This window comes from Zonotrichia albicollis, chromosome 3 (genome assembly GCF_047830755.1).
Source record: "Zonotrichia albicollis isolate bZonAlb1 chromosome 3, bZonAlb1.hap1, whole genome shotgun sequence".
Classification (NCBI taxonomy): domain Eukaryota; kingdom Metazoa; phylum Chordata; class Aves; order Passeriformes; family Passerellidae; genus Zonotrichia; species Zonotrichia albicollis.
In genome coordinates, this window is record NC_133821.1 from 111,653,402 (window position 1) to 111,676,179 (window position 22,778).

Here is a 22,778-nt window from a genome sequence, read left to right on the forward strand (position 1 = left end):
CATATTTTATGGCATGCATACAAACCAGGATTACATAAATCTGTCCAGTCTTTTTAGGGATGTTATAGCATGTAATGGATTTCTACAATTTTTTTTGCACTCAGTATTTTTTCAGTAGGTTTTAGCTCAAGACCTAGCTCGTGGCTCATAATGCCTACAAGCCAAAGGGAATAGGCTGGCAGAAACCAAGGAGAGTGAGTATCAGACCTGGTTACAGCAAAATATGAAATTCAGACAGCAAACTGAGAAAGGTAACACAGATACAAGGGAGAAAACAAATTAAAAGCAGCAATCTGCTAGTGTAATTTTTAAATGTAGCTATTTGAAGATATGTGCATGAGCTAATATGCAAATATTAATACAGTGAGAAATCAAGTGGGATGTCAACCATATGCCACCATATGAGAGGAGCCCAAAAGAACTTCCCAATCAAGCTTATTTCTGATTTTCCACACAGCTGAAGTGGGAGAATTTGATGTGTTTATCTGTAATTGAGTAAATTCAGATGCAGTTATTGATAAACATTTAGAATCTGAGGAAATTTTGGTATTAATGTATCTATGCATCTAACAGGGCAAAGCTGCAGCACAAACATCATGACATGATGTCATGTACATCATCAGTACAAATATAGGAAAACCTCAGTGTTCAATTTAAGAAAAAAATATTCTACAGTAATTGTTGCAAATGACAGCACAATAAATATGTCATTAAAGCAAACAGTTGCTACTGTATACAATTATGGGTTATTTTCTTTAATTCCTCCATTTACCCTGATGATGCATATAAAGATGGAGGGAGTTCATAGGTCAACATTTCTTTTAAAAATTGCTACAGTACTTACACAGAATGAGCTCCCTTAGTATCAAATCATCAGGAGTGCAATTTCACATGCAAGAAACCACAGAATTTTTGTTTTAGTGGGAAAAGCAACCCTGTTCTATCATGAAACATGAGATCTCAAATGATCCATGTGAATTACACTTTATCAGAGTAGTTTGCTCCTGTCAATTACACTTCTATACTAATGCACAGCATGTTGGTAATCACCAGATTTTAGAAACACATTCCAGCTCTGTAACATTTTAAATAGCCATTCCAGTGCATGCTCAAAGATGCATTTGAACTCTTCAGAGAACCCATCACACACTTTGCTGCCTGAGCTGCTGCCTGTTGAATTACTTACAGGCATTTCCTCAACTATAACACGTTCTTGGAAACAATATTTTATAGTTATCTAGCTCCTGACTTTAAAATGTCCACAGGATATTGGTTTGGGTTTATTGTAAACCAGTGTTTTTAAAAGACATGGCTTGTTCATTAATGGTCCCTACCATCTCTAGTCAACTTCAATGTTAAATAAGAAATGGAGACTTATGGATCAGGTACTTTAAAAATACTGGACTATTTGGGAAGTAATTACTTCTTCCACAATTTCTAATTTTAGAAAAAGTGTATCAACACTGCCTTAAGTGGCTCTTGTAGCACATGGGGTATTTAATTTCTTTTAAATAAAAACCAGAATCTCAATAAAATTTAAAAGAATTTTTTAAAGAAAAAGCAAGTTTTAGAATATATTTGTAAAAAGGACCTTGCATGCCTCACTCAGTGTTTAATCACTTCACCTAGAACATTAGAAAATTATTACTCAAAAGTGAAATATCACCTAACCTGAAAATACAAAAGTTAAACACTAAAACTAATGAATTTTTAACATTCTTTAAATTTTATATTTGAAACATAAGTAACCTGATGAAAATTACATTTACTCTGATGATATTGATTTGGAAGTTTTATGTTGGCTAAAATCACCCTCACTAAATTATGCTAGATAGTCTGTTCCAAATTCTAAATGGGACTAACAAGAGGCAACTTCACTGTCTTAAACAAGTTGATAGTCTCTAATAGAAGGTCTACATAGAACTCAGGCCAAATATATGGAAGCTACATTTAGTTATGACTCATATCATAGCCACTATGAAGAGATAATTTACACATAAAAACAACAACAAAAAAATCTGGCCCAGCCTGGTAGGTGTTCTTAGTCCAACATAGCCACCTACACCTGGTGGGGCAAAGGGAGGACAGAGATTGTGACCCAGTAGGGGGATCTCAACAAAATGAAAGACAAACACATGGCCAGAAATTACAGCAGCCCTTCAATGAATGTCCTGCGGACTGGAAAGCTGTCAAAAGGTATCTCTTACCCATCACTGCATGGTGAACTCTGAAAACAGCTTTGCATTACTTTAACTGAGGGGCTAGTCAGAAGAATGCCCTCAACTAAGATGATGGGTGGTGACAGTACTAAAAGGAATTTGAACTCTGTTTTTTGAACACTCTGATTTGACTACAGCTACTGTCACTGTTTTTCACACCAGCAGCACCAGGATCAGTGATTTTCACTATTATCAGTATTTCTTACCTTCCTGAGCCCCTAGAACTGCATTACTTATCACACAATTCTTGACAGAGCAATTGTTTCCATCTTCCTGCCTGCCTCCAGAGCTATTCTGGCTGGGGGCAGATTAGCTGTGAATATGGTACATTTCCCCTTACCTGTTTCTGGTGTACAGCAAGCTGCCTCCCATTCTGGTCAAGTTCTTCTCACTCCCAAAAGCTGCCAACAAAACCATTAGACTGCGCATGCAATTGGTAAAAATTAAGAGTTTCCCTTCCATCAAGGAATTATAATTTTGTATCACTAATTAAACAAAACCACTCAATACAGAACATGGAAAGCGTTACTTCTTTTTAGGTTTGAAGAGTCCTCTGCTGTCCTGGCTGATCCTGGGGTAAATCTGCTCATATTCAATATTAAAATAAAAAGTAGTGATGTACGCTGATTATTACAGCAGGTAGATTGTCCAGTCCTCATTTTAATGGTCTCGTCTTGATTTCAATCACAGATGTACCCCTGACAGAAGGAATCAGAACCCAGTGCTCACACCTTTATGACTTATCAGTACATCAGAATGCCAGGGTGGAAATACATACAGATTCTTCATTGCACCAACTGTACACGTACAGGCTCTCAACACAAACTTAGCAATGTAAATCCAGCTGTACAGATACAACATACTCTTCTGAAGCCTTATAAAAATACCAGTGCAACATAGAGCCATTTTACAAAACAATCATCTTTATAGAAAGGTATTTTAGTGGTATATGCTGAGGTAAATAATAAAACCAGACCCAAGAGAGGGCATGACCAGTGTTAAGGAGAACTCCGGATGAAATTTGGCCAAAAGCCTGTTTTATAAAAGCTAATATTTACCTACCAGTTACGATTCCTGGTAAGGTGCTTATTGCTGTAATACTTCAATATTATTCTTCAGTTTACAAATTGAAAAATATATGAAATTAGATCTGTATGAATGTTAGGTATTAGCTGTCACAAATTTAAAAAGGCATTGTACCAAGTTTTTCTTAATTGTTTACTAACCAATTTGATTGTAGCAGGTATATAAACTACAGCATACATTTTACCTGACACCATGCATCAAAATCACCATAAAAACTAAGTTTATCAAAGTCCAAGTCCACAAGGAAAACATGAAAAAGTGCAAATTATGTACCCAGTATTTCTGTCACAGCTGTTTTTTCTTAATATGGCATGAAAAAGGTTTACAGCATATATTAAGAAAATTCTTACAAGTGCTCACCTCAATGTTTATATATACAACATTTTGCTCAAAGTGCTCACTATATGAAAAAAACTGATTGGATAAAAATATTTCAACAGTGCTTTCTGAACGTTCAGGGAAAATTCATATAATACATCAGTCCCATTTTTTTTCCTCTTCCCTCAGTGCAATGAGATGCAGAAGTCATATCAACTTCATGAAAACTTTGCTTGCCACATTGCCAGAAAACCTCAGTTACAGTGGCATTCTTGGTGTCCCATTGGGAGTGGGTCTTTTATTTTTTTGTAGGTGGCTTTGATGTTTTCGAGATCTTACTACTTTCATTCTTACTTCAAATACTTCTTGTATGGCTTTTCGAAAACAATGGAAATTGTAGTCTATTAATCCTACAGAGACAGAAATGTTTTACATATTAATAAAGACATTCATATAAATAAAGTAATGAAAACATTGCTTATATTCTGTGTTTAGTGAAATACCATACTCTCTGTCTGGAGCTCATTTTCAGTGTCCAGGAATTTTTTCTGTGCTAAGCAAAAACACATTTGAGACATACAAATAATTCAGGAAGCATTACAGATTGATACAATGTCTGCTACTATATATAGTGGTATGTTTTAAGAGAAATCAAATAGAAGTTCATTGGCAGATAACAGATCCCTAATTTAATAAAGGGCATTGAAGAAGTGGTCAGTATTCTAGAAGAAAAACTGAAATATTTCATAAAATATGGTGTCACTTTGGAAATCTATTTCACAGAATAACTGTGATAAAAATAAGTACCTTCTATTAATCAAGAAATATTTGGTTTTTGACAATACATAAACTTTGAAATGGATACTTGATAGAACTATTACCAAATCTCACCCAGCTGTATTTCATCTTACACTGTAATTAAAAAGTAACACAATAGACATGCTGTTAGGTTAGAGATTTACATAACAGGCAGATAACATTACTGTGTTAGTGGGCTGAATATAATCCCACAGGAAAGCTGTAAAGCCATATTGGTAGTCAATTGGAAGATTTACTGAGTACTACAATTCTGTAACACCACAATACAATTTTAGAATTTTGGTACTGAGCTCATGACCTCATTTAATATTAATGCCATAAGCTTTCTTAACTGAAATACTGCAGCATTTTCCATTTCAGTTTCCCTAAGAGGAGATGAATATTTTTAAGTGGTTTAAATCGACCATGTTACACTTTGTTTTTTTTTCCAGAAACCGTTTTCTATCTTCCTATAGTTCAGGCAAAATATTCCTTGGAATTCATGAGGCACAAAAAGCTCATTTCCATTATAATGCCAGAGCCGTACTGCAGAAGAGTGAAGGCTACCAAGTGTCCCAGCTATGCAGACACAAGTTATGGACAAACCCTAAGGGATGTTTATTCAGCATGGTGTCTTTCTGAAACAGTGCTCTTAGTAAGTACGCAGAAATAACACTTCATATGCTTTCTACAGAAAGCAACTGCATCCAACACTCATATGCAATAAAGGTGGTAGAGGTATGGAAGAGACATTTGACTAGTTTAAATTCTATCAAAAGCTCACCAGGCTGTCAAACAGCCCAGCAGACATGGTACAAGTGCTGTGTTCACAGCACACCAACACTGACAGGTGAAATTACTATCACAAGATGGGGCACGCGAGCCCAGATGGCAGCTTGCTCTTCCACTGCTGAGTTTTGTCACAAAGACCAGCAACTCCGTGAACATCATACTGGTGGGCAGAGAGGTCATGAACTAAGGACTCAGTATTGACTTTGACCAGAAAGATGACAAAGAAATGTTGTGCACTTTAATTGCAAAATTAAAGCACTCCTAAATAAGACTAGGTCCTAAATATGCAATTTTTCAAAAGCCTGCTTTCAGATATAAGAAAAGCAAGAACATTCTATCTGTCAGTTTCAAAATTTTTCCCTTGGTTATGGCAGGCAAGCTGTTCCAAATGTGTATGCTGGTGTCAACAGGTACAAATCAGTGTCAGACAATATAAACTAACACAGTCTACAGTTGCAGGTGGAAGCTTTACTGCATTGGATGTAAACTTTCAAATACTTTCATATCAGAAATTTGTCAAATACGTTTAGGATTTCATCCCATCTTAATGCCTGCACAAGTACTTTCATCCCTTTAAAAATGTTATATAAGCTTTATCAAGCTGTACTTACCTCAATTTATGATGCAGTTAGAAATTTATCAGCTAATGACAACCTCAGTTATTCATTAACTCACTAATATAAGGGAAAAATAATGCAATACTAGAAAAGGGAAAAATACCTTTTCTCTCAAAGCTTTCTTCTCTGACAAAACAAACAAGAGCGAGGAATTTTGTCACCTCTTTTAAATAAAGGACAGTTGTATTATTCAGTTTTATGATTGCCATTGATTCTTTGTCATAAGGGGTTCCAGTGCCATCATCTTTAAGCCTAAAGAGCAGTATTCAAACAAACAAACAAGAAAAGACACCAGATTAGTTAACAAAAGTACTGCTACATTGGTTCTCTCACCAAAGAATCTCAAACTTTATGAAATCTTCCTTTTCATCTTTCAGGCAGACTCTTCTTCAAACTACACACTAGTAAACTAAGAAGACAAAGAGATTAAATTGTTTAACACATCACACACCAAACCTTAGATCTGGGACTAGAAATCAGGTGGTTTGATTGTCAAGTGCCTGAACTGGAACCTTATTTTTTCCTCAGTAAGTTACCACCCATTTACCACAAGGCTGCTTTTTTTTTAAATCAGTGCTTTATATTATGACTTATCATAAACATATGAAACAGTAGGTCTGTACTGATAACTCCAAACCCAGTAACCTTGCTTGAGTGGTAGCAGCTGACTGGTAGTTTAAGACATCATGAGACTTTCCTCATGAGATGTTTGCTTTTGCAACATCATATTATGAAAAGAGATTTCTCCTTCACAGATGCTGTGTCATGATGATCACTGCATTATGTTTTTGTACATCATTGTAACATTGTAATTTTATCCTCATTCCTGAATGCACACACAGATATTGTTAAATTGATTCTTATCACCAACCTCCCAGAACAATTAGTCTCAGTAACATATTAAAGTGGCAACTTCCACAGATGCTCCAGGAACAGAGGACAAAAAATTAATTGTAATATCATCTTTAGTCTGTAGCTAAAAAATGGCAAGCAGATCTCTGGTGATAAAGGCTAAATGGCTACACAAGCACAGTGGCAGAATGATATTTTGTAAATAAAGAGCCCCACAAATGGCGTTGTACACATAATTATTAAATGCACACTCTTTTGAACTACACAGCAGATTCTTTCTGTTTACAAAAATCAGCATTCTTTATTTTATACCTCTGTAAAACAAGTTCTAACACAGCTACTGAAGTGATGACTCCAAAATCTGAAACATATGGTAGAATATACAAACTTTAGAGATTTTAGGTTAAGTATTCAAGTTTATTGTTCCAGTGCTTATTGCACGTGTGCACCAGGACTCTCCCTTGTACCCCCTTCCAGAAAGCAAGAAGCCTACCAGTGGTACAAATGCAAAGCTAGCCCATTGGCCTCCAAATGTCAGCATCTTAGTGCACTAATTCTTAATGTGCCCCTGCCTTTCCCAGGAGTGGCTGGCACTACACTTGGCCAAGGGCCCAGCCACTGAACACATAACTTGCAAGCAGATGTACATGTTAGCCCAGGAGATTTCCACTTGCTAGTGTACAAAAAGGGGAAATTGAAAAAACCCAGAAAGGTCATAAAGGGAATAGAGGACAAACAGAGAACTGAAGTGAGAGTGAAACAACTCTCTGAGGCTATTAGAGGCCACTGGCTATTAAATAAAACTCAATATGGCCCCACTTCTTTTTAAAACAGGAGGCGTCCCTCTGTTGATTTCATCCCTAGGGAAAAAAATGATGAGGTTTCCTTTTATTTTAGGTTGGTTTCTTCTGACTTCTTCCTCCAAATAAAATTATTAGCATAGAAATAGGAAGATGCTCACAAAAGAGACTGAACAGGGAACAATCCTTGTTTCTGAGAAGGATCAGTCTCTCAGAAGCCAGCCATCTCCTCCCCTGCCAGCAAATTACCCATTCTAATTATTGTTTCATCCACATCACTGGAATTTTGAGGCTATTCAGATTCTCAGTACACAGCTTTATGGAAAACATTCACAATTTACTTACCCATATATACAAGAAATGTCAATCACAACATCTATCATATCACAGCAGAGCTCGTAAGTTTGCATATCCACTGGAGTGCTGTCTGTTGCAATATAGATCTTACTGACTACATCAAATAAAAATGCTTTTTCAATCCCAGAATTCTATTCAAGAGAAGAAAAAAAGAAAAATAAAGTGGAATCCATGTTTTCAAATTAACCCCAAGCTTTTCTGTTCCCTTACTTGCCTGTTATACAAAAAGTCTAGGCTAAAGAAATTAAATTGCAATCAAGCTCATTTTGAAAGAACTGTACATACAGCACTGTTGTATTTGTAGCAAACAATAATGCTCACAAACCTTCCAATACTTTCTGCCTCTGAGTAGACATAATGACATAGTGACACTCCCAAACTGCTCAACCTGGAGAAATTTCTTTTAAGTGGAAAATGAAGGAGGGCAAGGGGGGAGCAGAAAAATCTTCCAAGTTCAAGATTTTGGTGTTTTAATTGTAGCAACAGCCATAAAAGAAAGCTGCAATCTAAAGTTATTCTAAGTGGGCATATGAGAAGATAGAAACAAGAGAAAGAAAACACTGATGGACAAAGAAGACAGTATTGCTCAGGAACTGATTTCCAAGGAAATTAAGAAGTTTTTCCATTGCAGTCTGTAGCTGTTTTAGTGTCTGGTTCTGTAGAACATCTTTTAGGATCACAGGAGAGAGAACAGTGTCGTGATGGTGCCTTCAGGTTTCACACAGCACTGGTAGTTAAAGCCATGTTTAAAATGCTAAGGCTTGCTACAAGGATGACAGCTGTGTTCCTGTGATCCCGCCAAGCTGATTAAGACACTCTCCACACTGGAGATGTATGGTATTCACAGCTCTGAGAAGCTAGCCAGGAATACTCTTTGTGTAGATAAGGTAAACTGCCATAAGCCTCTGCTTCCTGGAAGAAAAAAGTGTACTTCTTAACTGAAAACAGTAGCCTTGCTGGCTGATGTCAAAGGATTACACCTGCACACCTGTCCCAGCATGAAAAAAGGGCAATTTCCCAGAATTGCTAAAGCACAAGCTATGAAATACTCTTCCATCTATATGCGAAGACAAGCAATTTTCTCCATCCAACTGAACTGTCTCCAGAAATTCCCATTTTAACAGGGTTTGGGACTGCTGCCACAGTAGTTCTGTAGCCACCAAAAACCACACTGAAAATCCCTAACGAGTTTTAATAGTTTCAGCTTCTTTTGTACAGTTACAGAACTTTTCCATTTTTTCTTCCTTCTTTCCTAAGTCAGCTGTTTAACACATAGTTAAGTAACTAAAGTGACTCTCCTGCTCTCCATATTTCCTGAAATAGGAAGAAAAATTTCCAACACTAGATATGCTATTGAACAATGGCCAGCAGTATTTTGGGCATTTTCTCCCTAAAGAGGCATCATTCCTCCACCACTGCACACAGAGCTAAGGCTGCAAACATCCATTAGTAATAAAAGAGTATAGGGGTGAATTTCTTGTATTTCATAATAGAAAAACTCTCTGAGTGGCCTATTTCAGTAAGTCAGTAATAAAAAAATATTAAAAACAAAGCACACACTGTGGATACCTTAGGTAAATGGGCTGAAGCACAGAATGTACAAGGAGAGTCTCAAAGAAATGGCTATGTTCAACCTGAAGAAGAGAAGACTTACTGCTATCTACAAATAACTAATGTAACGGTTCAGAGAAGCCAGAACCAAGCTCTTCTCAGAGCTACAATGCTGAAGGACAGAAGACAAAAGACACAGGCTGGAATTCCGACTTGATACAAGAAAAAAAAATTAACAGAAGAGTGGTGAAGGATTGGGAACACGCTGACCTGAGAGTTTGTAGTGTTTCCATCTTTCCAAATGCACAAAGCTGAACTGGACCCAGCAATAACCAACTTGCTGTAACTGTCCTGACTCTGAGCAGCAGCTGATCTCTAAAGGTCTCTTTCAGCCTTCAGGGTTCTATGAGTCTATGTTCTTTGAGCACAAAGAACAAAAATGTATGCATATTTAAGCTGCTTGTTCTGGCCACATATGGGAGTTCTGTAATTTTATTTTTTAAATAGTAATTCTGACAGCACCTCACACAGTTCAACAGATGCTGTCAAATAAGATTAATTACAAGAGTTCTTTTGAAAAATCATGTAAGTACATAGCTATAAGTCATGGCCAAAATTGTATTTGAAAATACAAGTCATTTCAGACAGAAGAAGCTGAAACTTGAGCCCTGCAGTGTCATTCATGAGAAGTCAATTGCCAAGTTTTGTATTACAAAAAGAGAGACATAGCAATGATTTCAGCTGTACAGATAAGATGCACTTTAAATTATTAAGATGCCAGTGACAATATAATAACATTTAACAATGAGAAGTGATTTTTTAATCTCAGAGCTCTAGGTGCTGCAGCCTGCCTGTACTTGCAGTGACAGTTCAGAAAGTTTTCTGAACGTTTGCCAAGAACGTCTTCAGACATTCTGCCATGCCAGCAGTTACACCTGCTGGTTAAGGGCAGAAATTGGTCTCTTAAACTATGCTTGTTTTCAATTGCAACTGATCCATTGTGGTAGGACCTGCTGAGAAACTGCATGTATTTGCTTCTTTAGAACTTGTATGGTAACAGAAACCTCTGTGAAATGCATGGACTGCCAGGAGCAGTAACCACTAAATTCACCCACATGCCTTCCAATATTTCATCTGCCAGGGTTTTTAGTACAACTGTAACCAAAAAGTCAAAGGATTTCCCAGAATTTTTGTGTGGAAACTACTCAACACTCCACCCTCCACCTGCTACCCCTAGCCCACAAAAGAACCCAAACAGAAATTATAGAAACAGTAATAAAAAGTCATTAAAACCAGGAAAAGGTGGATTAAAAGTAATGTTCAAAGAGACATTACATCATTACTGCTTAGGGAAAATTACAATAAGAAATAAACTGTTTCTGTTACTGGAACTGGTGGGTTCCTTAGTGAATGAAAGGCTGGCATTGATTAAATGAGAGCAGAGCCTGAAAAAACACCAGTTCTCCCTGCCACAACCCTACAGTCTGCAGAGAAGATGCAACATGTGCTAAAGTCATTCTGAATTGATGTAAGAATATTCCATGGTTAATCTGAACCAAGAGAGCCATTGTGAAAAATCTGCAATGAATATATGAGATTTTATTTTGGATAGGTAAAAACCATGAGGTACTTGAAATTCAAACCATGTCTCTCAACTATACGGGGTGTGATGATGTAGAAGACATCTAATCCTTAAATAGAATAGGTTCCGTAAAAGTGGTAGTATTCCTCCAATCCTAGGACAGGTAAGCAGGCCTATCTTTTTCTGTCTTTAATGTATGAAAGTAAGCCAGAATTTGGCCCTAAAAAGCAACTCTCAAAAGAACTTAAGAGGATATTGCCAGTCACATCCAGTTAGCAATGAATTTTGGACAATTATTTAAACAGGCATTACATCACACAGCAGATTTCGCGAATTAATTTTTATCACTACATTTGAATTTACAGATTACAAAATTTAAATCATTAAATGATCAAAACTGTATATAATTTTATTTTTACTATAATAATTGTTTGGTTTAATACGTACTTTTTAATATCCCTCAAAACAGATCAAACAACCTCAAATTACAATACACTTTCCTATGTCACACATCTTGATTGGTTAATAAGGTCACAGTAATTAAGAAACAGGCATCTTTCTATATGAAGCTGATGTGTTATCAGATAAGATTAACGGGGATTTTTAGTGCCAGTTATTTAATGACTTACAAGCCCTTACATTAAAGAATGCAGAAGCAGTATTATCACACTGATGGATCCTCAAACATGCTCACACACTGTGGCGTTATAAACTGGGGAAAAAACCTGCTGTGAACTTAAGAGTGATCACAGATCTATTTTTGTAATTGTCAGCTTTTTGTGTTGGAAGTCTCTGTGGCATAAATGAAAGCACTTCCTCGTGAATGCGCTGAAACTGAAAAGTAGAACACGAACACACCCCCGCCCTGATATCCAACACATGGGCTTCCTGAGATAAGGCGTGACCAAAAGCCATGCCAAAATTTGTTCCTACTAAGTTGCCAAGGTAAAGAGGCACCCCCTAACTAATTGTATGCAGGAGAACGATGCTTACTTAATCTTCCTGTGGTTGCAAATAATCATTCTGAGTCTCTCTCTCTGCAGACAGAAGATACTTGTAAAAACAGCAAGCATACTGAGGACATAGTGATGCAGCTACACATGGCCCTAGGTCATTTAGAAACTGGAGCAAAGAAAGAGTCTGAGACTTTTCCCATACTGAAGAGGGGAAATAGCACACCTCCCTCACTTTTCTGGACATCCCATTTGTTTGAAATACTTTTTCTTCCTTACAAACTATACCTGATATTGTAGGTGTGATTGGAGCTGGGTGTTCCAGACACATGAGCAATTGTTATCAGTCATTCAGGAAGCTGCCTGTGCTCAGCTCATGTGGAGATTCTGCACAAACCCTTCACCAACTCCAAACAGTGAGGGGACTCCATACAGAGATCTGACTCACAAAGAGTGACTGGAGTGACTCTGGCACAGGGAAGACTATTATTCAGCTAGCTTTCTCTGAAAGACTGTGAGCCAAAACCACTATCTAATTGCTCTAGAATTGTTGTCATCATTTCTTCATTAACTTTCTGCCATGGAGTTTTGAGACTACATGATAATAACTGGTATACAGTCTAGCTGTTTTGGAAGAAACAGGTCTTTGTAGCAAACTATTAATTATGACACTGTATAAATGTGCTGTTTAATTAAGGGAATAATTTTGGAATGACCTTCCTCTATTCCTAGCTTTCCCTATCACATCCAACTTTTATCTCTCTCCATTTCCACACTGAGAATCCATGAAGTCTAATTTTATCTTACAAGCTGTTGAATGATATTAAATAATTTCTTATGTCAAAATCACAAGAAGACACAACAAAGTATCTTGCTCGGAAATTGAAGCTTCAGAAATGAGTGCTGGATGCTAAGCACAAAATTAGAATATTATGAGAAAGGGTGCAGTTTTCAGAGCAACTATGACCTGATACAACGACCACTAAAACAGGGAGTTTCCCCTTTTCACAAATTACTTCCTGTCCTCCTCTTCACTCACTGCCCCATGTTTCCATCTCTTACCTTGTGTCAGAACAAGAGCATGTTGGACTCCTCCATCACCTGCTTTTAACTAAATGAAGCAGTGCATAAGTGCATGGTATAGTAACTCCATGAGGGAACAAGTGAGTGTCAGAGCCAGTACGAAGGAAAGGAAGAGATCAGACATACCAGGAAGAGTGGAGCAAACAATTTCTTCCCCAGTGGTAACAAACCACTAGATACACAAAACTCCCTAACTGGCCTTCAGAGTAACTATGGAAGTGGTGAAAGTTGTGGAGGAATCCATGTCTAAAAATTTCATGACATAAGATGATTTTCTTAAGCTCAGTAAACTTTCCAATACAAAATAAAATTAATTCTGGGAACCACTACAGACAGCTCCCCATATGAGGTCAGACTAGATAATGTTCCTTTAAATATTTAGTCATAGAAGGTTTAAGTGCAACTTCAACATATACATGCAGCACAGACTTTTGCAACATTCAGACTGATGCTACAAGCAGAAAAGTGATGGCAGCTAACCCACTTCATGTGACTCAGGAAATACTCTGAGTATCTCAGCAGCTCATCAATGCTGTCTAATAGACATGGAAGTGAGGCCAAGCTGCATGGGGGTGCATTTCAACTAAGTTCTGATCATTTCTCTGAGAGTTCACATTGCTCATGATCTCTTAGAAGGCAGTGAATAGAGTATCTAAACATGCATGTTGGACACAGCCAGATCTACAGACAAAGGACATAGGAAGTACTTACTGAAATAAAGATGTTAAGCAGGTTTTCCAGTGTTGGGAGCTGTGGAATCAGTTTCTGTACCACTTTGCTAAATGCTTCAAATATAGAATGATCATATATGCTTGTCAGATAAAAGCTGGAAAAAAATGTCACCACATTTTCCTTTTAGCCACATACTGTGAACATGATGTACTTTTCACAATATGAGTGAAATAAAATATTGTCAGACAGTAAGTGCCTACACTAATGCAATTACCCCCTGTGATCAAAAGTCATGATATGATTGAAACACAGGACTTAATCTCTATACTAAAAAAACCCCCAGCCTGAACAGTGAAATCTAGAACTCAATGTAGAACTTTTTAATGCAACTCCCACACTGGTATTCTTACAAAAATATTTATCAAATTTCAGGAGAGGAGTATTCTTACAAAAATATTTATCAAATTTCAGAGGAGTGTTACTGAGTATGCCTATTGTGATCTACTTTTTGAAAGCTGTGTCCCATTTATCAGTGCAGTGATGCAGTCGAGTAGTAGTGATGCAGTAGTGCAGTGATGCAGTAGAGCTCTAAAGAGCTGGCATGTTCATGGATCAGGCCTCTCATTTCAATATATTTGGCTTTAAAGTGCTCAGAAAGCCATGACAACTTGATGTCCTCTGGTTCCCAGCCTGCAAAGTCCTCTACTTGTCACCATTTACTACATTAACCCATTTTACCAGAGGACACAAGGCAAAGCTACAGCACAGGTCTTCCCAAGCGGCTCTGAGCAGGCTGCAGCAGCGAGGATGAGTGAGTGGCACAGGGCTTTCAAAGGAGGCAAAGTGATGTGGTGCCATACACACTCCATGGCCTGGAACTCTACTGGTTGTTGTCACTGTCCAAGTCAATTTATTTCAAGACAGCAACTGCAGCAAAACCTGATAGTATTCTGGCATGTTTGTCATGTGTTATTAAGCAGCTCTCCATCTTTCCCTTCTAGAGAGCAATCAGAAATAGGATACTTTGGCTCAGGTCAAATACAGGGTCTCTGATTATCCTTCATATATCAAAAGCATGTTGCCTGCTAGTTCAAGAGGACAGAAAATAGTAACTGCTATCAAATAAGCTGCTCTCCTCTTTAGCATTCACTGCACAGCAACTTTTCTCACCTGAGGTGAATCTTCTCCAATCCAGCATCTGCAAGGTCGTCATTTGCCCTCTGGTGAATATCCCTCTGTGTTTCAATCTTATGGTCATCAGATAAACCATCCACTTTATGGATAAAGATTTCAAAGTTGATATCTGGATTCACTTTATAAGCTCTGGTCACAGTAAGATGCAGCCGAGCTAATGCTTCCATATAATCATCCTAATAAAGGAAAAAGAAGAGCTACAACTTGGGAAAGTACTTAAAAATATATATTATACTTAATGATACTTATTTTTAAATAGTACTACAGCTCAACAGCAGCTTGATTTTTTAATGTTTTAAAAGTAGAAGCCTGAGCCTACATCCAGCATGTGCACCAATCTCATGCTGTCAGCACTTACGAATCTGAGCAAGAACCTTGAGATGTTAAAACAAATTAGTTAACTTCCAAACACACTGCGGGGAGAGATTAAAAATAGCCAAGCTGCTCTTCAAGTTTTAATGATTTCTTTTAATGTGTGTTTGTGATGTAGATTATTTATTTGCTTTGAAAAACCCTCCCATTTGTCTATTGCTGAAGGAAGAAAAAAATAGCTTAAAGCCCCTTTTTTTACCTGAGAATCAATAACAAATATCAGTGCTCCAGTGCCTCTGAAAATCATCTCATAATCAAACGTAGGGTCAAAGAAGTCAATTTGCCCAGGAAAATCCCATATCTGAAAGTTGACAAAGGAGCTGTTGGAAACATCCTCTCTGCAGATCTTGTTTGTGCTCTCCAAGAAGAGAGTCTCATTCGGCGACATTTTGTGAAAGACAACTTTCTGAATGGAAGACTTTCCACTTCTTCTCAATCCCATGAGTAGGATTCTTGGCTTAACTTCAGTACTGAAGGGATCATTGAAATCCAAAACTGAATAAAATCACACAAGAAGAAAAGGAATATACTATGGCAATATAATTAGTAACTGCCAGATAACATGCATTTGATATTTATTTTCATGAATTTTTTATATTAATTTATGCAAATGTATCCAATGTTTAGGCTTAGAGAGCAGTGCTACAGGCATTTTGACTTTAATTATTTGCCCCTTAGGGTATACTATCAGAAAATCTACTTCTCACCTCCAAGACAAACTGCAGAAGGTTTGACTGCTCTGTTTGTATGTGAAAAATCTGTTATCACACATAGACATCTTTAAATACCTAATTTTACTCTAATTAACACTATGCCACATATATTCTCCTTTAAAAGAGTATCATCTGATAACAAATACCCTTTCCAGCAGATAGCTACATCACAATGCTGGAAGAACAAGGTAAGACTCTGTTAAGTACCTCTGCATGATCTTTCTACCTGAGGGCTGCCTTTCTCTAAAATCAATCAACCAATAAATAAACTAATAATGAAATCACACATGCAAGGAGCTACAGGAAGAGTTCAACTCAGCAGGCACACAGGGCTTCTATGTTGCTTACTGAGTAAGCAGTAAGCAGTACTGAGCTCATGAGGAGTCCTTTCCTAAGGTGCTTAGGATTTCACTTGCTGCTCAGCAATTCGCGTTACAATCTGTAAAGGTTTGTTATCCAATAAATAAGATTACAGCATATCATCTGCCTATTTGCAAAACAAAGGCCTGGGAACACAGGGGTTTCATTGTGTTACCTACTCCAGTTTGAAACTGGCACTATTTTTTCTGGTGCTGATGCAGTTATATCAGCATCAAGTGGTTCCAACAGTAAACTATGCTGTTATATCTGTAAGGACATGAATGTATAGCCATCCATTCCTGGACACACTTTAGCTTCAGGTTATCTCTAATCAAAACACCCAAAGATGTCTAAATTGCTGCATCTAGCTGGCCTATAACTTTGAAATGTCCTTTGGTGCTGAGGTGAAATGGCACTGCCTTATATGTAAAAAGCTTTGAAACACCTCTGTGACTCTGCAGTGTCAAATACAAGCAGCACAAAAAAAGGAGTTTTCAGTGCTAAACCCACAGAGTACAACTCAGAGTACAGAGAGGTCAGGTTTAAAATACTGATCACGCAACAGGCTAAACATACTATCCAGTGGGGTTTGGTAGACCTTCTATCCACTGCACCACAGACTATTCAGATCATACTTTGTAGCACAACATAATTGCATTTCTTTTTTCTGCTGGGATAAGTTTTGAATTGCAAAACTTATCTGGCACACATTTATTCACACGCATCATTCCTGAATATGCCCTGCATATGTGGTCAGCTTTACTCCCAAAATATTAAAATGCAAAACAAGAAATCTCAGTAACAGTTTGAACCTGAAAATTTATTACATTATCAGCCAAAAGAAGATGGAAAGCTTAAAGGAATCCTTTGCCTAGGAGCACGTTTTGCACCTAGGTGGTGACCACATCTTGCATCTTCTTGTGTGCCTGAAGCCTCATTCACAGCTTTCAGAACCAAAGGAGCAGGGTATGTCTGCCAGGAGGGTACAGAACTGTGTCCAGGTCTGTTTGTGCCTCCCAAATTTGAGTGACCGAGAAGCAGGGCTTCTCAAACTGAAGATATTGCAGTGTTAGCATAAAACATCTCCTGGCACCATCTACTGGCTTGTGAGAGGTTGTGCCACTCAGTGCAGGTCCGTGTCACCAGTGACTGAAGAAGTTTTCAACTCATTATCCAAGGGATCCTGTCCATTTCAAATGCAATTGAAAAACCATGGCAGGTATTACCCCTTACTGTGTTCTTGTCATTTATCACACACGAACACTGCAAGGCAGGAACATGTGCACAGGGGAAACACTTTCAGACAGAACAGGGATAGGTAACTCTGTAAGAATCTCATCCAATAAACACAGCAATGGCCACTTCTGCTGATCTACACACAACAAATTTACGAACTAAGAAACTGAGGTTAACGTGCTCCTCTACTCTTCCCATCACCTTGAACAGAGGTAGCACTCCTGTGGCTGGGAGAAATGTGCCTACAATACTTCACAACTCCAGAAGAATAATAAACATCTGCTCTAAGATGATGTAAAGATATTTTATGTTTTGGGAGTACAGCCTTGTAATAAACCAAACCAAATATGCAAGAGTCAATGGTGTACACTCCATCTCACTCAGCTTTTTGGCCATGAGAAGAGAAAATAATTTATTCAAAGCTTTGTCAAGACTTTATAAAAACATGTAAAGAACAGGCTTCAAGTTGAGGCTTTATTGCATGCTTCAAAAAAATAAAAATCCTCCCATTTGCTCTGTATGCAACTGAACTTACAAAGTCTCATCTACCATGGATTTGTACTTTGTGTCCCCTTCCTCTTCCCACCACAAAAACACCAACTTCCTCCTGTATGTCTTATGACATCTCCTCCAAATAATAGATATGACATGCTGTGGCTGATCTGGAGCTCAGCACATTTCAGTTGGCTACACTGTGTGCACCCGTCTGCCAGCTGCTGCCACAGTGAATGCACAAAACTGCTCACTTGTCCTTCTGAGGACACTTCATTTAGCTTTCTCCTCTCTTTGGAATACCAGTTTTCCTCAAACTTGTGGGAACTTAATAACCTTTGAGATGTCTTTTGCTCAGACTTGGTTGAAGGTGGACAGCAGTTTCCAAGATTCTGACCACTGATGAGACAACCAGAGGACAAGCTACATACCTAACTCCCTTTTCTTGAGAAACAACCTAAAACCCCACACATATCTGAAGAAATATTTTAAATCATTTGGGAGTTTTTACATTGTGGTATTAAATTATTCCAGGCTGTTAGATTTTTACTGATTGTAATGCTTAATAGCAGGAAATTGCTTTCTATTAAAGCCATACTAAAAAAAATACAGTTGCAACTGCAAACAGAATTAGCGATAAGAATGAAGCTCTTCTGCTAGTAGGACTGTTACTTAGCTTTTGAAATCCTGCCAGTTCAAAGACAGGGAAATGTAAGAGTATCATCCAAACCTGACGAGACAGCAAGGCTTCTACAGCACTTCCCTCCCAGAGAGAGTTAAGAGATTACCTTATATGTAAAGGAATTGGACGATGCTTTGCCTGCCCACATTCCTCTGCAGGAGTACATGACAACTCCTTTTTTAATTTGCCACAGAAATGCCAGTAGATGTATCACTGCAACTTCCCAGACTAGGTTACTGAGTGAGATCATAATATGCCCAAGAGAAACACTAAACTCTTCTCTGTTCTATAACGGGAAAGATAATTTTCCCTATTGTGAGATGCCACACATTTCCTGCTTCATTCACTTTTGCAAACAGTAAATGTTTTAAAATGCCAGTCTCTAATGCATATCAACAGTCCTTCATGTTTCAACTAAGCAGCCATAAAGAACAGAAGCCATGCTGGTTAGAGGCCATTCCTTTGAAGTATTCACAAATTTAACTCAACAAACCTAAAAGCACTTTCCCCCAGAAAAGCACTCCATTCCTTACAGAACCTCTGTTAACCACAGCTGTGTCCTTGCCTACGGAGTGTTTTGCATGCATTGCAACATGCAGAAGAGCACAGCTCCCAGGAGTTGAGAACAGCATGCAGCACTCCCAGCCTGTCTCACCAGTCCACAGTGAATACTTTAGTATCTCCTTTATGCCATTAGATATACAGAGATAACTAAAGCAGTTTTTGAAGCCTATCCTGAGTAACAGATCAACTGCAATTAATTGTCAAAGCAGGTGACAACCCATGCTTTGTGGGCATATGGGATGGGGATGCCTCGTTCTGTACATCCCACCAGCTTTCAAACATACAAATGAAACATCACAGCTCATCTGCTCAAGTAACATAAAGCCAAAAGGAATTATTTTGCTCATGTTACCAACTGCAAGGTAACAAGCCTCTTAGTCTAGGTTTGAACAAATACAGCTAATGATGATTTTTTTTCCCCACTAATTCAGTTATATTAAGTTTTAACCATTTCTGCGTAAAGGAGAGGTAGCAGTTCAATCCAAACTTTCTACTCTTACCTTCAAAGCCATTATTCCTGTAGCATTTCCAGTACTGCTGTGACTGTGGTATTTGCAGCACTTTGGACTGCTGTCAAGACAATGCCCTTACAAAACACTGAACATCCTCAACGCTAACAGATGGCCTGAAACTAAAGAGTTAACAGAAAAAGCCTGTATGCTATGAAGAAGGGTGTTCAGCTACTGGGAGCTCATAGACATCGCAGAAACACCTGGTGGAAAGAAATTCTTGTGGCTACAGAAAAAACTCAGAAATGTCTCTTCCAGAAGATCAGGTCCCACGCTGCCGCAAGTGCAGCACTCTGCAGGGGTACGTCTTAAAGCCACTTCCTTGGGACACTCTGCAGAGAGCTTTCCTGCTTCTAAACACTTTTAAATTGCATCTATAAAAAATATGACTAGGCTTTATGTAAATTCAAGCGTTTTAAGGTCCCTGAATATGACCCTAAGTGTAAACAAAAGACAAGAGCCATGGTTTCAGCCCTGAAGCTGGAGACACTAACCCAGTATAGGGTGAGGGATGACCAAAGTGAAGTTTTGAAATCTTCTGCATACTTACAAGAAGAAATTATGCTTTTACTTTTAAGCCTGCCTTCTCTCTTTACTGCCAACAGCCATGCATTGAAACTGTTCTTCTTATATTGCCCTTTTCATTTTTTCTTTGTGGAAAAGTGGAGGCAGTGACACTGAATTTTGGACTACTTGCCATACAGAGCCAGGAAGAAAGGACAAAAAAAAGGGGAAAGCCCCCTGCCCTGTAGCCCAGTGTTATACAAAACACAGACCCAAATCCCAACCCCCTCCAGTTCAGATGCTGTCTGCCTCTTTCTCTGGAGAATTCAAAATGAAACAGAAAACCAGGGAATCTGGACAGTCAAAATGTCCAGATTGTTTTAATCCTGTGTAGAATAGTCTCTGCATGGACTGACTTCTGCTATTCAGATGTAAAGGTTTTTTTCTGTTAAGCACAATATTCTGGTATTACTGTAAAGAAGCAATTGCAATTTTTAGCAGTCTAACAAGTTCCTATTCAAAAATATCCAAATGAATTTGTCTGAAGACAGTATATGGGTTAGTCCTCTACAGAAAACACTAAGTTAGTGTAGCACTAAAGAATCACATTAAAATTTATCCTCTTTGCATCAAAATAAAGGCAATTCTTTAGCAGGTTCAAGTAAGACTTTATTTAATCTCAGTTACAGCCTTTACAGTCCAACATTCCTATAGCTTTAACCATGAAGGCTTATACTCAAAGCACTGACCCTCCTCCACTCCCCAAAATTACATTAGTCAGTGCAGCACCTTCCATGGCAGCCTGGAGGACTGGGCCTTTAAGGAGAAGAGTTCTGCACGCTAATATCGAAATAGACTTAAAGCATGTGGCCTTTTTATTATGCTCTTATAAAAAAGCACTTCTTTTTTTATCCTGTGATACTGAGAGTTCTCCAAGCTCCTTTGTGAAATATGTCTCAGAAGAATGAATTCAGGCTCTGAATGAACGCAACAGGCTCTGAGCTGGCATTTCCTTTTTCTACTGAATGAGACTGCTTTTCCTGGTAAGCCCGTCCTTCTCAGCATCACCATCCCTACTGACACGGACATGCAGTGAGTAAGGCGGCTCCCCACAGGCACAGACAGACGGACATTTAGCAGAGCCTGCCACTGTGGGACTGACACTCGCAGCTGCGGAGCAGCCCCGGACACAGAGCTGCGTGTGGCCGCTGCCTTTTATAGCGTGACACCCAACCCCCCACCCTGGCACACTCGGGGCACATCATCAAGCTGTGGCCTCCAATAACTAATAACTCTCACCCCAGACTGGAAGAATACTGATGAGAAATCACACACACACACACACACACACACACACACACACACACACACTTTGCCTGCACTCCCTTTGCCTCCTCCCTCTTTTCCCAACGTTTCCTGCTACCTGTCAGCCTTGCCCTGCTCCTTCCTCAGAGCTCCCTGCACCCTCTGACCCACCGAGCACCCCGTCCCCGTCCCGGCCTTTCCCACGGCACCTCCGCAGCATCCTCGCTCCGCCTGGCCTCCCAGCGCCCAGCCCCGTCCCCACTTGGGCCTGCCCTCCCACTGGACGCCTCGTCTTTCCCCGCACCGCTGGCCCCGGCTCCCCTCGTGTCCCAAAACCCGCGGGGCACCTCGCCTCCTCCCTGACTCACATCCGCGGGCCGCCAAACCTCACCTCCTGGCGGCGGCCCTGCGTCCCCCGCCACCGTCCCGGCCTCACCCCGGCCCCCGCCCCGCCTCACTCCACACCCGCGCTCGCTGCCGGCCGCTCCTCCGCAGCCCCCTCCGAGCCTGGTGCTTCCCCCTCGGCGCTCCGGGAGCAGCCCCAGCCCAAGCCCCAGCCGCCGCCCCCACAGCCCCGCGGCCACCGCCCCGCCGCTCCCGGTGCCGCTGCGGCCGCCGCGAGCGGCACTCACACGCCTCATCGCCGCCGCTCTCCGCGTCGCCGTCCGAGAAGGACTCGGCCCCGTCGGCGTAACCCGCCAAGCCCACGATCTCCTCCTCCTCTTCCTCCTCCTCGTCCCCCTCTTCCTCCTCCGGCAGCTTCCTCGGCACCTGGCTCATGCCGGCCGCGCTCCTGGCGGGGCTCCCGGCCCCTCTGCCTGCGGCAGGCTCGGGGCGCGGGGGGCGCAGGTCCCGCGCTGGCGCCGCGCCCGCCGCCGCTCCCCTCCTTCCCCCCGCACGGCGCTGGCGGAGCGCGGCGCAGCTGCCGGCGGGGCGGGCGGGGAGGCGGCGTGACCCGCGTCACCTGACGCGCCCGGTCACGGGCCGCCGGGGCCGCCGGGGCCTCCGCGCTCGCCCGGGCCCGCTCCCGAGCCCGGCCGTGCCGCTGGCACCCCCGCGCCGGCGGGCATAGCCGGGCGCTGCGGGCTCACCGGCGGGTCTGAGCAGCGTCGCCACCGCTCGCCCCGGCCCTGCTCTCCCGAGAGACGCCCGTGGGAGCCGTGCACC

The 22,778-nt window shown here is 40.2% G+C and overlaps 1 protein-coding gene across 1 annotated transcript; it reads right to left on the bottom strand.

Moving 5' to 3' along the window:
- Positions 1-968: 968 nt before the first annotated feature.
- RRAGD (Ras related GTP binding D) lies at positions 969-22,778 on the bottom strand. Its single transcript, XM_005483951.4, has 7 exons — positions 22,244-22,778; positions 15,446-15,741; positions 14,851-15,050; positions 13,720-13,834; positions 7,828-7,970; positions 5,934-6,082; positions 969-4,033 (listed from the first exon to the last, which is right to left on the bottom strand). The coding sequence occupies exons 1-7, from the start codon at positions 22,389-22,391 to the stop codon at positions 3,882-3,884; spliced, it is 1,203 nt and encodes a 400-aa protein (XP_005484008.3). The 5' UTR covers positions 22,392-22,778; the 3' UTR covers positions 969-3,881.

Excerpts from the sequence above, each read along its gene's own strand:
- RRAGD (XM_005483951.4), bottom strand. The coding sequence starts at position 22,391 with ATGAGCCAGGTGCCGAGGAAGCTGCCGGAGGAGGAAGAGGGGGACGAG. Across the intron at positions 13,835-14,850 it reads TTGGAGAAGATTCACCTCAG|CTTTTATCTGACAAGCATAT; the intron begins GTGAGAAAAGTT and ends ATTTTTTTCCAG. Across the intron at positions 7,971-13,719 it reads TGCTTAACATCTTTATTTCA|AATTCTGGGATTGAAAAAGC; the intron begins GTAAGTACTTCC and ends TCTCTTGAATAG.